Source organism: Girardinichthys multiradiatus, chromosome 3, assembly GCF_021462225.1.
Source record: "Girardinichthys multiradiatus isolate DD_20200921_A chromosome 3, DD_fGirMul_XY1, whole genome shotgun sequence".
NCBI lineage: Eukaryota > Metazoa > Chordata > Actinopteri > Cyprinodontiformes > Goodeidae > Girardinichthys > Girardinichthys multiradiatus.
Window position 1 is genome coordinate 38,353,703 of NC_061796.1, and position 14,111 is coordinate 38,367,813.

Consider the following 14,111-nt stretch of genomic DNA (forward strand, 5'->3'; position numbering starts at 1 on the left):
TAGCCAATACACAGGTGGATTCTATTTACAACTAAGGAGACTTTTGAAAGCTGTTGGCTGCACTGAATTGTATTTCGAAATATCACAGTAAATTGGGATGAATACATAGGCACACCAAACTTTTCCGATTTTGATTTGGAAGAATTTTTTGAACCATGTAGCATTTTCCCTTTACTTCACAATCATACAGAACCTAATGTTGGTATGACACATAAGATATTTGGTTGTAATGTGAAAACATCATGTGGGTATGAATACTTTTTTTATGGCATTGTGACATGTTAGCAATTATAATGTTTCCCTCTTGAAACCTAAAGTAAGCCTGAAAGAGCCCACCTAGCGAGTATGGGATACAGAAATGTATCTCTGTGTCAACTGGTATATTATCTGGCCTCAGCTGGTCATTATGTAGTTTATTAACTTGAGCCAGTTCAGAGCACCAGTCCTAGAAATAAAACGGATCATTATCAACATTGTGTGGCTGAACTGCAAGCAAGGGAAATATTAGAAACAGAACTGACAGGCGGATTCTGGCAGACTGTTGAATGTTAAACATCCTGTCATGTATTGGAGGAGGGTGTAAACTCAAGAATTCTAAATGCTGAAAATGAAACAAAAAGGAGATTTGACAATTCTGTTTTTAATTTTTCCCTCTTACAGCTTTTTTCAGTTTTATTGTATAGGATATACACTAAACTATACTGACAAAAGTATTTGTCGGTCTACTTTTACATGCACATAAGCTTTGACGACATCCTATTCTTAATCTGCAAGGTCTAACTTAGTGATTCACCCACTGTTGTCAGCAATAACAACTTTAACTATTCTGTAAACATCTTTAACAAGGTTTAGAGTGTGTTTAGATGAGAAAACCATAAATGCAGCCTCCGATCTAATTCATCCCAAATGTGTTCAAGAAGGTTGAGGTCAGGACTCTGTGCAGGAAAGTTAACTTTCTCCGCACCAAACTTTATAGACCTGGAGCCTTGGAAGTGATTGGAACACCAGAATTCATTGTTTAGTGGTGTGACCCAATACTTCTGGCAATGTAGTTTATGTATAATTATAGATTTAAGATGTTTTTCATTTATCATGGTCTCATTTTAATATATAACAAGACAGTCAAGGCATGCATACGTCCGCCGCCAAGCGTGGGATCACTGACACCATAGAAAAAAAAAGTCCTGGATGTGCATCGTGATCTGGATCTCCACCAAACTTTAATGGGCTCTTCCTTGGGCTAAGACACACCCCAGGTAAAAATAAAATAAAATAAAACAATACATAAAAATTTGTCTGCAACTTTTTCTGTAAAATTGATAAGACAAACACACACAGAAAAACAAACTCAACAGAAAAAATAACTTTCTTGTTGGAGGTAACTAAACCCTTCCAGTTTGACAGAGGTGTGTAAGCCATTTTGTGTTTATTAAAGTGGTTATAATAACCATCTAAAATAAAATTATAATCTGCAAATTAGCATAACATTGTCACTAAAAGACGCAAATAAATTATATGTATATACGAAATCCAATTTACCACTAAAAAGCTGTCCTCTAAACCTAATTGGTTGCTTCTTATTAAGCAAAAAGCATGAAAGGTTTGTATACAAGGTCATTTTTTAAAAATGTTTTAATTGTATGCATGTAAGTTTTCTTTCTCCTTTTCAATAATAACAAAGGTGAAGCTTTCTGAATTTCAGTGCAGAAGTAATCTAAAACAGGTTGGCAGAGCAGCTAACTGGAAACACCAACACCTCTTTGAAAAAGCACCTGCTCACCTTGCAGCTCAGTGCTCTGCAAACTCCTCACTGCTGTGTTTCAAATGACAAACTCATATGTGAATGTGATTCTTTTTCTCTTCTTAAAGGGTAGAATCTTTTTTTCATATCATGCTTTACCCACTTTTGAGTGAATATGATTTGTAGAAGGATTGTTCTGCTTATTTAATGGTGTGACAGGTGGTAATTTTCCATGCTTGATTTAGGGCAATTGGAAGAAATACTTTATTCTTCTGCTGTACTACCTTTTAATATATACAGGGATTGGACAATGAAACTGAAACACCTGGTTTTAGACCACAATAATTTATTAGTATGGTGTAGGGCCTCCTTTTGCGGCCAATACAGAGTCAATTCATCTTGGGAATGACGTATACAAGTCCTGCACAGTGGTCAGAGGGATTTTAAGCCATTCTTCTTGCAGGATAGAGGCCAGGTCACTACGTGATACTGGTGGAGGAAAACGTTTCCTGACTCGCTCCTCCAAAACACCTCAAAGTGGCTCAATAATATTTAGATCTGGTGACTGTGCAGGCCATGGGAGATGTTCAACTTCACTTTCATGTTCATCAAACCAATCTTTCACCAGTCTTGTTGTGTGTATTGGTGCATTGTCATCCTGATACACAGCACCGCCTTCAGGATACAATGTTTGAACCATTGGATGCACATGGTCTTCAAGAATGGTTCGGTAGTCCTTGACAGTGCCCATCTAGCACAAGTATTGAGCCAAGGGAATGCCATGATATGGCAGCCCAAACCATCACTGATCCACCCCCATGCTTCACTCTGGGCATGCAACAGTCTGGGTGGTACGCTTCTTTGGGGCTTCTCCATACCGTAACTCTCCCGGATGTGAGGAAAACAGTAAAGGTGGACTCATCAGAGAACAATACATGTTTCACATTGTCCACAGCCCAAGATTTGCGCTCCTTGCACCATTGGCATGAGTGACCAAAGGTTTGGCTATAGCAGCCCGGCCGTGTATATTGACCCTGTGGAGCTCCCGACGGACGGTTCTGGTGGAAACAGGAGAGTTGAGGTGCACATTTAATTCTGCCGTGATTTGGGCAGCCGTGGTTTTATGTTTTTTGGATACAATCCGGGTTAGCACCCGAACATCCCTTTCAAACAGCTTCCTCTTGCGTCCACAGTTAATCCTGTTGGATGTGGTTCGTCCTTCTTGGTGATATGCTGACATTACCCTGGATACCGTGGCTCTTGATACATCACAAAGACTTGCTGTCTTGGTCACAGATGCGCCAGCAAGACGTGCACCAACAATTTGTCCTCTTTTGAACTCTAGTATGTCACCATAATGTTGTGTGCATTTCAATATTTTGAGCAAAACTATGCTCTTACCCTGCTACTTGAACCTTCACACTCTGCTCTTACTGGTGCAATGTGCAATCAATGAAGACTGGCTACCAGGCTGGTCAAATTTAGCCATGAAACCTCCCACACTAAAATGAAAGGTGTTTGAAACAACTGAAAATATGTCTTATATTCTAGGTTCTTCAAAGTAGCCACCGTTTGCATTGATTACTGCACCGCAGACTCTTGGCAACCTGTTGATGAGCTTCAAGAAGTAGTCACCTGAAATGGTTTTCCAACTGCCTTGAAGGAGTTCCCAGAGATGCTTCGCACTTGTTGGCCCTTTTGCCTTCACTCTGCGGTCCAGCTCACCCCACACCATCTCGATTGGGTTCAGGTCCGGTGACTGTGGAGGCCAGGTCATCTGGCGCAGCACCCCATCACTCTCCTTCTTGGTCAAATAGCCCTTACACAGCCTGGAGGTGTGTTTGGGGTCATTGTCCTGTTGAAAAATAAATGATGGTCCAACTAAACGCAAACCGGATGGAATAGCATGCCGCTGCAAGATGCTGTGGTAGCCATGCTGGTTCAGTATGCCTTCAATTTTGAATAAATCCCCAACAGTGTCACCAGCAAAGCAACCCCACACCATCACACCTCCTCCTCCATGCTTCACGGTGGGAACCAGGCATGTAGAGTCCATCCGTTCACCAGCAGAGGTGACTCTTGGTCCTCCTTTCCTGGGGCGGTCCTCATGTGAGCCAGTTTCTTTGTAGCGCTTGATGGTTTTTACGACTGCAATTGGGGACACTTTCAAAGTTTTCCCAATTGTTCGGACTGACTGACCTTCATTTCTTAAAGTAATGATGCCCACTCGTTTTTCTTTACTTAGTTGCTTTTTTCTTGCCATAATACAAATTCTAACAGTCTATTCAGTAGGACTATCAGCTGTGTACTGTATCCACCTCCTGCACAACACAACTGATGGTCCCAACCCCATTTATAAGGCTTGAAATCCCACTTATTAAACCTGACAGGGCACACCTGTGAAGTGAAAACCATTTCAGGTGACTACCTCTTGAAGCTCATCAACAGAATGCCAAGAGTGTGTGGAGCAGTAATCACAGCAAAAGGTGGCTACTTTGAAGAACCTAGAATATAAGACATATTTTCAGTTGTTTCACACTTTTTTGTTCAGTATATAATTCCACATGTGTTAATTCATAGTTTTGATGCCTTCACTGTGAAGCTACAATATTCATAGTCATGGAAATAAAGACAACTCTTTGAATGAGAAGGTGTGTCCACACTTTTGGTCTGTACTGTATATTATCTTTATTTATTTTTTTTGTTTGGACATCCTGACTCCCTACTATATAGAAAAAAACTCTAAAGATACCCCTGATTTTTAAGCTGCTTTAGATGCCCATTTTTCTAAACATAACGTTAAGTGAACGTATTTTCTTCTAGTAGCTAGGAGGTTTACATTCTTATCTGCAGAGTCTGGTGAAGACTAGAACTCCCAAGTCCGTCAATTTGACGGCGAGCATTCTGGATGCGAGGGCGGTGATGACGTCATCGCATTACATTGGTCAGAATGCTAAAGGTTTTCTTGCACGCTATAAAATTATGGTTTTGACTAGAATTAATAATAGTATTTGATCAAAGCTTGTTAAGTTTTATTATTATTTATAAATAGTACTGAAAAATAATACAGAGTAGTGGGTACATTTTTAAAAAAAAGCTTTACTTATCTGACCAAAAGCTGGACAGTTCCATGTTACGACCCCCTTTCACTTTGTGGACATAAACTAGTGCTAAAAATGCCTTTAGCTCATCCACACTCATGTCCGAGGAGACATCGTCTCCTAAAACTCTGCGGGCCTCAGCCACACTGCAGCCCTGAACGTGGATAAGCATTTTGGCATCCACCAAGCAGAGGAACGCAGTCTGGGCATCTTGGATCTGGCGCTCTGTCAACGTGTTCTCGCTCTGACGCCTCCTTCTACTTTCTTCCTCTCCTGCTACTGTCCACACAGTCCCATCCTTTCCTATCTGCTCCTCCTTCCCAGGTGTGCGCTCGTCTTGTGATGAAAACGCTGTAAAGCGCAGAATATATTGTTGTCACTGGGCTACTATATCTATGACCTAACTTATTGTTTGTTTCTTTTTCCTTTATCAGTACCTTGTTTTTTAGTTTCTCTCCTGCCAGTGAGCTGGTTTGCTGAGTTTATAGCTGGGCACTGGACACCTGGCTTGTCTCCCCGTCTCTGAACCTGCGCTGATTGTGGCACTGTTGCTATAGTTTATATATTATTAGTTTACTAATCTATAAACTATAGCCTAAAATGATAAAATCGTTAGTCTTTTATTACCTTGAAATAATGCGCCACAACCTCCTGCTAATGGGACGACTCGTGTTTTTTAGCCTGGGGAGGCTCACCCTCTGACTTGCTGTCACTGGAACTGAATGCTGACCAAGAGCTGTCAGAATCCCTCTTGACCCCAGAATCACAATCATGTAATTTTTGAAGCATTTCCAATGCCTCTTGAACAGAAAATATCCTTCTGGAAGCCATTTGTGGGATGCCAACGATCTCCTTCTCAGACTGCGTACTAGAGTGGTGGTTGCTAGGCAACGCTCGCGCGTATACTCAGCCGCGGGAAAAATATCAATGTAAATAATAGGACCGTCAAAATAGCGGCTGTGGTAGTTAGAGGTAGAAATACTTAGATATTTTATTTACTTTGTTATTTTTCAAAAATAGAGACATAGGAATACACAAGACACAGGTTTAGAAAAAGTCAGGATGCCAGGAAGATAAGAGTTTTAATAAACCAGAGTTATGGCATGTCAAATTTTCAAAACCGTCAAATTGACAGCCCTGGGAGCTCTAGTGTTAAAGAAAGAACTTGCATCAGTTCAAGGTAGTAAACAGCAGCTTAATGAATAGCCTATGGTCTGAAGGTTAAATTAAAGGTAAACCTTGATCTGATGAAAACTTGTTAAAAGGAAAAATCTTGCAATGCTTTTACATCACGAGTTTACTTAAGGATAAAATATGCTTTAACTGTATTAGAGCTTTCTCTTTCCATCATGAGAAAATAAATAAAACTGGCGACAGTGCATCCTTCAAAAAGGCCAGTTTTAAATTTTGCCTCATTGTTTTTGCTAATGTTGCACACAGAAAAAATAAACAGCAGTGGATCATATTTTATTTATATATTATCATTTGTTGTGACATCTTTTGAAAAAGTTTTATTTGAACACATTTTTTACCTTCTAATCATAAAAAGCTTCCAACAGCAATTATTTTGATTTGGCAATCACGACTATTCAAGAGGAAACACTCTACCTAGAAGGTGCTATATATTTTCAGCAGGGAAAATTCAGAATTAGGACATAATTGCAGATATGGATTTACTTTTCATGCATCCAGCACTCAGCTCTATGCATTTTATCCCCACTTCACTTGTCCGTTTATCAGGAAGCAGACTAATTTGGAGAGTTGAAGCTGGTGCTTTTGGGCAGAGAATCTAACTTTCAGCCCTGACTCTAATTCTTTCAGATCAGCACAACTGTAATTTCCATTAAGAATTTCAACTGAGCTGCCTTGTCTCCTCTCACATGGGACATTGACTTGCACCCTTCAGGAAAGCATGGCGAAGATTAATAGGAACATGGAGAGAGAGAAAGACGGGGTGTGAAGCAGACAATGAAAGAGAAAATAAGAAAGAATATAAAGCAGGAGAAAAGGAGAAACAGGGCAGAGGATAAAGCAAAACGGAAAATGGGAAAAGACACTGCTTTAGGAGACGATGCAAATTTTAGCCAGTATACACCATTTTTATTGCTACAGTGCTTTAAATAGGGATTCATAGCTGTTGGACTTTTTCACACACCCTCAAACCTCAGTCTGTTTCATTTGGATTTATCTTATCGACCTGCACAAAGTAAAACATAATTGTGAAGTGGAAGAAAAATGATACATGATTTACAACATTTTTGCATAAAGATATCTAAAAAGCGTGCATTGCACAGTGCCCCTGAGTCAGTACTTTGTAGAACCACCTCTTGATGTGGTTCAGTTCTTAAAGGGTATATCTCTACCAGCTTTGCACATCAAGTGACTCACATTTTTACTCCTTTTTCTTTGCAAAATAGCCCAACCTCAGTCAGATTTGATAAACAGCATCTGTGACCATTAATTTTCAATGTATACCACATATTCTAAGTAACTTAGACTGGATTTTAACTGGGGCATCCTAAAATCTGAAAATCCTTTGATCTAAACTGTGACTTTGGCAGTACATTTAGTGTTGTTCCACTACTGAAAGGCGAACCATCTTTTGCAACCTGTAATAGCTTTTCTCACAGGATTGTCCTGTGTTTGTTTGCTTTGGCACTTGTGGCCTTTATTGACAGCTACCAGACAGGAAAATGGGCATAGAGAGAAGGGGGGAAGACATGCAGGAAAGGTCTCAAGGTTGGGAATCGTACCCAGAATGACTGAGTCGATATGGGGTGCCTGCTCTTCTACTACACCACAAAACTCCCCAGGATTGCCTTTTGTTTAAACAGTTCTGAACAGTGTTCTTGTCCTTATTAAAGTAAAACATCCCCATAGAAAGATTCTGCCAAGACCGTGTTTCATGGTGGAATGTTAAAATGGTCAAAAAGTTAAACAAATTTACTTATTCCTTCACAATCTCAGTAAACTACAGTAAAGTTTGTGGCTAAAACATGACAAAACTGGAAAACATTTTTAAATGAAGATTTTTGCAGTGCACTTATTTGGCTTCTGGAAGCAAACAAAAAGTCCCACTGGGGAAAGGTTTCACAGAACATTAATTACATCGTGTTAACTTTTCACTTCCATACATCCAAGGCTGTTGCCCATCTGCGACCCAGACCACAAGCCAGGTCTTTTCTCCGTTCATTCCCATTAGCTATGAACTCCACAAATATGGCCACTGGAGATAAGCGAAGAAAATTGGGCTGCATGTTGTTCAAGCAAGCAACCAGTTGGAGTGTGTTTTACAAAAAATGTGGAGACAGTCAGCTTCAGTGGAGAAGGAGAACTTCTAAGCCCGCATCTTCGTCTACTACAGGACTGTATCCCAGGCTCGCTGCAGCAAGTTTTCCCGCATCTTCGTCTGCCACAGCAAAGTTTCCCAGGCTCGCTGCAGCTCCGCCCATGCAGTCTTCGCTTGCTCCAGGCCGGTGTTCTGAGGCAACACCTGCCGAGCTGGAGCAGCGTTAAGGTTCTATGCACGCCAAATCAAAAGCTTAAGGACGACCTAAGCCTGCCTCAACCTCCTCCACACGTCGCAGAGGACGTCGTAAGAGGGACGCCTCAGCTCCTGCGCACACCACTGGGGGTCTCGGCGACGCCTCAATTCCTGCTCACGCCACTGAGGGTCTCGGCGACGCCTCAGCTCCTGTTCACGCCACTGAGGGTTTTGTCCTCGTTCTGCCTTCTGAACCCAGAGACGAGGGGTTCGAGGAGGAAGCACCGCCGAATCTTGTTCCTGAGGGGTTCAAGGGACGGTTTGTCCTCGTTCTGTCCTCTGAACCCAGAGCTGAGGGTTTACCTGGCTCTGCTTCTGCCTCTCAGGTTCCGCCAGGTCTTCGTCGTCACCCGCCTGAACTCTGTGCCTGCTCGGGACGACCTCCTTGTCACCCGCCTGAACTCTGTGCCTGTTTCTGGCCCTCCTGCCATGGCCCCCCACCTGAACTCTGTGTTTGTTTCTTGTTTGTATTCAAGAGTGTCTGTTTTTGCTTCAGTCACGTTTTGTTCTGTCTGTTACTTAACGTTATCCGGTTCACCTGCACCTAGTTAATCTGTCTTCTTGTTTCACCTGGTCATACTCCATATATACACACCTGTCCTGTTTATTCCTCGTGGAAACATTCTCAGATCATGCTCATTTCTTGTTTTGTGGGTCATGCCAAGCATGTCCTGCCTGTCCATTTATTGTTTTGTTCCTGCCTCTTTTGAGAGTGAGTTTTTTTTTTTTTTTTATTAAATTGTTTTGCACTTACCGTCATGCTGCCTGCTAGTCTGCATTCCGGGGTCCTCTATCTCGCAAGCCCTAACAGAACTAGCCAAATGGAGCCTTTCTCCTCCTCAGTGGTCCATGTCTCTATTTCTCCTCCTTTTGCCAGCCCTCATCAGCATGCAAATGAGGCAGGGCAATAAAGGTGAACTTGGACTAGAACAGCACTCTGACATTTAGTTGCCATTTTGTGCAGAGAGTAGGAAAAAGACTTACCTGTCTGTGGGGAATAGCTCTAACAATCCTCACCCCACTATTCAGGGGAGAGAAAAAAAAATTGGATGAGGTGGAAAGATTATTGTGGCATAGAATCTGGAGGAGTAGACTAACTTCATGCCTCCAAGCCACTCTATTGTACTCAGTATTTTACTGTAAAATATTTTGCTCCACCTGGTGCAGTATGTACTTATATTAGTATATTTCTTTTAGATTGCTTTCCCATCCTCTTCACTCCGTCTAGAAAACAAAGATGCACTCTTTGTTTTCTAGAGGGAGTGACAATGGATTGTGATGCCCACAAAAAATATCTGCAACTATTTCTCTTTTATATTGTGGATTGTGCTGTGAGGTGGCCGAGTGCTACATAAGGGAGGTGTTGTTTTTTGGGGTTTTTTTTTTTCTCATCTCATCTTAATGTTCCTCCTCCATTTATTTCTTCATGCACTGTGATGTTTTGTAGCTCACTGATTTGAGGTTCAAGATGGACTGCAATTGTTACGAGTTTGAAAGCTGATGTCAAATTACAGCTTGGGGTATTTAGCTTCTCTCTGAGTCAAAAGCTCATTTTGTACTTACTTTATTGGCCTTGCTAAATGTTTTTTTTCACTGTACATATAGCATAGCACAAAAATGATGCAAGGAAAAACATAGTAATTGAAAACCTTAAAGAAATATTTTCCAAAATTATAAACAGGAATAAATCAGATCAGAATCAGAATCAGAATCAGAAAAGCTTTATTGCCAAGTACGTTTTTGGACATACAAGGAATTTGTTTTGGCGTAGTCGGTGCAATACAGTACAAATTAAACAGTACAAACATATCTACAATATAATATAAATATAAGTGCACAGTTTTAAGTGAGTGAGAGTAAATATAGAGCAGTATAAGATGCAAGAGCAATACAACAGTGCAGGTGATCATTGTGCAAGTAAAGCAGTGCAAGTAAGCAGGAGTCCAAGCTGAGCGTTAATGTAACGCATAGAGTTACAGTTTACAGGTGTCCTGTCAGCAAAAAAAGGGGGGGTGTGGGGGAAAGGGGGAATGTCAGGGTGGTTTCCGGGCTTTGTTAACCAGGCTGGTGGCAGATGGGAAAAAACTGTTCTTGTGGCGTGAGGTTTTGGTCCGGATGGACCGCAGCCTCCTGCCAGAGGGGAGAGTCTCAAAGAGTCTGTGACCGGGGTGGGAGGGATCAGCCAGAATCTTCCCTGCCCGCTTCAGGGTCCTGGAGGTGTACAGTTCCTGGAGCGACAGTAGACTGCAGCCAATCACCTTCTCAGCAGACCGAATGACACGCTGCAGCCTGCCCTTATCCTTGGCTGTAGCAGCGGCGTACCAGATGGTGATGGAGGAGGTGAGGATGGACTCAATGATGGCTGTGTAGAAGTGCACCATCATAGTCTTTGGCAGGTTGAATTTCTTCAGCTGCCGCAGGAAGAACATCCTCTGCTGGGCTTTCTTGATGAGGGAGCTGATGTTTGGCTCCCACTTGAGATCCTGGGAGATGATGGTTCCCAGGAAGCGGAAAGATTCCACAGTGTCAATTGTGGAGTCACAGAGGGTGATGGGGGCAGGTGGGGCTGGGTTCTGCCTGAAGTTCACAACCATCTCCACTGTCTTTAGAGCGTTGAGCTCAAGGCTGTTCTGGCTGCACCAGTCCAACAGATGGTCCACTTCCCATCTGTACGCGGACTCGTCACCATCAGAGATGAGTCCGATCAGGGTGGTGTCGTCCGCAAACTTCAGAAGCTTGACAGACTGGTGACTGGAGGTGCAGCTGTTGGTGTACAGGGAGAAGAGCAGAGGAGAGAGAACACAGCCTTGGGGGGAACCGGTGCTGATGGTCAGGGAGTCAGAGACGTGCTTCCCCAGCCTCACGCGCTGCTTCCTGTCAGACAGGAAGTCAGTGATCCACCTGCAGGTGGAGTCGGGCACACTCAGCTGGGAGAGCTTCTCCTGGAGCAGAGCTGGGACGATGGTGTTGAAGGCAGAGCTGAAATCCACAACAGGATCCTGGCATAGGTTCCTGTGGAGTCCAGGTGCCGGAGGATGAAGTGAAGGGCTAGGTTGACTGCATCATCTACAGACCTGTTGGCTCTGTAGGCAAACTGCAGGGGGTCCAGGAGGGGGTCGGTAAAGCAACCTAAAGAGAATGAAAGGATGCATTCTCCTTCATGAAAGTCCAATCAGTACTTGGGAGACAATGAGCAGGAAAGGAGGGAACCAACACATGGTCTGAGTTGTATCAATCCACGTACTGAAGCTGTTCTGGAGCACTAGAGTCGAGCTTTGCAAATTTGCTCTTTTTTTTTTACTTAAACAAAGCCTTAGATGTAGCAGTACTATCAATTCCAGGATTGTAATCACCCGGGATCCTCACAGCCTCTATTTCTACTGCTGAGCTGTTCGTAGGATTGACATCACAAATTACATGGTGAAATCTCTATTCTGGCTCCTTGCTTTATGAGAAAGAACCGTCTGTTTTTTAAAAACAGGGCAAACTGTCTGGAGGCCAAGTAATAACTGATTTCAAAGCTGAAAATGTCATGCCACTGAATTATGCGGCCTTTGTTTCTCCTGGGAATCTGTTAATACTTTTCAGACAGTGTATGTAAAAGGTTATATACATCTAAGGAAACGTGTACTAAAAAAGATTTAACAAGAATAAAAGTCTATATTTTGAAGTTACTTGCAACAACACAGGACTACTGTCATACAAATGTGAAGGCAAAGTACCTGTACATTTTAAGTTGCAGCTCTGGACCTACAGACTTGAGTTCAAGTACAGCTTAATTTTTCCCTTTTTAGGCATAGTTTCAGTGACCTTTCATTTATTAGTCTTTACTGATGTTTTTATCAAAGCCAAAAATATAAATGGTAGATAATGTCTTTTTGCAAAACCCTTAACAAGGCTTGACTCCACAGATGACTCCACAGATTTTCAGTTCTGAATCGGACAAGCCCATCCCAAAACTTTAATTCACTTCTGGTGCAGCCATTGTTTTGTTGGCTATGCTAGGACTTACAGTGATGCTAAGCAATTAAATCCCTCTTCATCTCCAGCTTTCTAATAGACACCTATAGGTTTTAGTTCAAAGCTGACTGTTATTTCAAAACTGTACCTGATTTGACTCCCTTTTCCAGTTAGTCCACCTCCATATGAGGAAAAAGTAACCCTAGAGCATTATACTGCCACCACAATATTACATCTGAGTATGGTGGTCATTTGGGATGTGTTGTTTCTGTGCCAAACATACCTTTTATTGTTGTGGCACAAGCTTCAGGTTTGGTTTCATCACACCATAACACATTCTCTCAGAAGGTTCTGAGAAATTTTAATAAAAATGCTGGACATGTATTTATTTTTTCTATGCTTATGCTTCTCCTCCTGACACTAATACCTTTGAACAATGACATCCTTCCAGTCTTTGGTGTCCTGTCTGCAAACTATGGCCTCAGCTAAAGGATGCTAATTAGTAAATGTCGGGGAAATCTGGTCAGGGTACCTGAACTTTATTTAGGTTAATGTCATTCACTACAACTGATGGCAGGCTTAAAAAGAGTGACTGTTGAAACTGAATTAAAAGGTGCTTCAAAAATGAGGCTAAGTGTGTGCACACTTATGCAATCCCATTATTGCAGTTTTTTATTATGTTTTCTTATATCTCCTCCGACCAGTGTATTTGTTTTTCACTTAGATTGTACTGGATTTATCTTACATAACATGTGGAAAAGGCTTTAAAATGTTGTTTTTCCATTGTCTCGTTTTTAACATAGAAACCTTCAACAGGGGTTGTACACATTTAAGAGGCACTGTTTAAAACAAATGTATTAACGATTCAAGGACTAAACAGAAAATTGAGCCAAGAGCAAAGAGAAACTTCGGAAGACCTTCAAAAAAGCTGAAGAATTGTTGGTTGTCACCACTTTAAATATTTAAAGGAGGTCTAGCTTCTTGGAAGCAAGGTATAAAGACTTGAGTGATGGTTTAAAAGTTTTGTGCAATAAATATATTTTATTTATTTATAAATACAACTATTTTTTACTTGAGTGTGACTTTTGATCTCACCACCGAAATCTTTGTCTCCCAATAACCCTCTTGTTTACATCCTGCCCTCATTCCCTTTCTTTGTCCACCTCAACAATAGGCCCTTGTTTTCTCTTCTCATTTCAACATTTTCCTTTTCTTTTTTACCCAACTCTAGCTCTGAAGGACGACCGTTTCCAGATGGTGCTCTTCACGCCACGGCTGGTGCGCATCACCCTGACCAACGTCAGCGTGTCCGACGAGGGAGGCTACTTCTGCCAGCTGTACACAGATTCCACACACCACCAGGTGGCGACGCTCTCTGTTTCTGTCCCCCCAGAAACCCCCACTGTGGAGGAGAAGCAGGAGGCCGTGGAGGGCGGCGAAGCTGAGCTCATCTGCGTGTCGCCACGCAGCAAACCGGCTGCCACCCTGCGCTGGATGCGCAACGGCCGAGAGATACCAGGTACAAAGACGCATCTCAGGAGTGATGGATGAGTAGATGATTAGGAGAGATGAATGTGAAAGTTAATGAGATGGTATAAGACAGGTGAAGTGAAATGGTAGGGTTATACTGCAGATTGAGTGCATAATAAAATGGGAAAACATGAATGAGTGATTGATGGCTTGACAAGGTAAATGAGAGATAGAGCAGGTAAAGATGGATGGATAACTAGAGGAAAATTTAGGATTTGCTGTGGAGCAACTAACA

General features: G+C 42.0%; 1 protein-coding gene across 5 annotated transcripts in view; it reads left to right on the top strand.

Moving 5' to 3' along the window:
• Positions 1-14,111, top strand: part of cadm4 (cell adhesion molecule 4) — a 293,442-nt gene that overhangs the window by 220,170 nt on the left and 59,161 nt on the right. For all 5 annotated transcript variants that reach the window (XM_047360878.1, XM_047360875.1, XM_047360879.1 and 2 more), the window contains exon 3: positions 13,578-13,865. In XM_047360878.1, the coding sequence (XP_047216834.1) occupies positions 13,578-13,865 (288 nt within the window). The remainder of the gene's footprint in view (positions 1-13,577; positions 13,866-14,111) is intronic.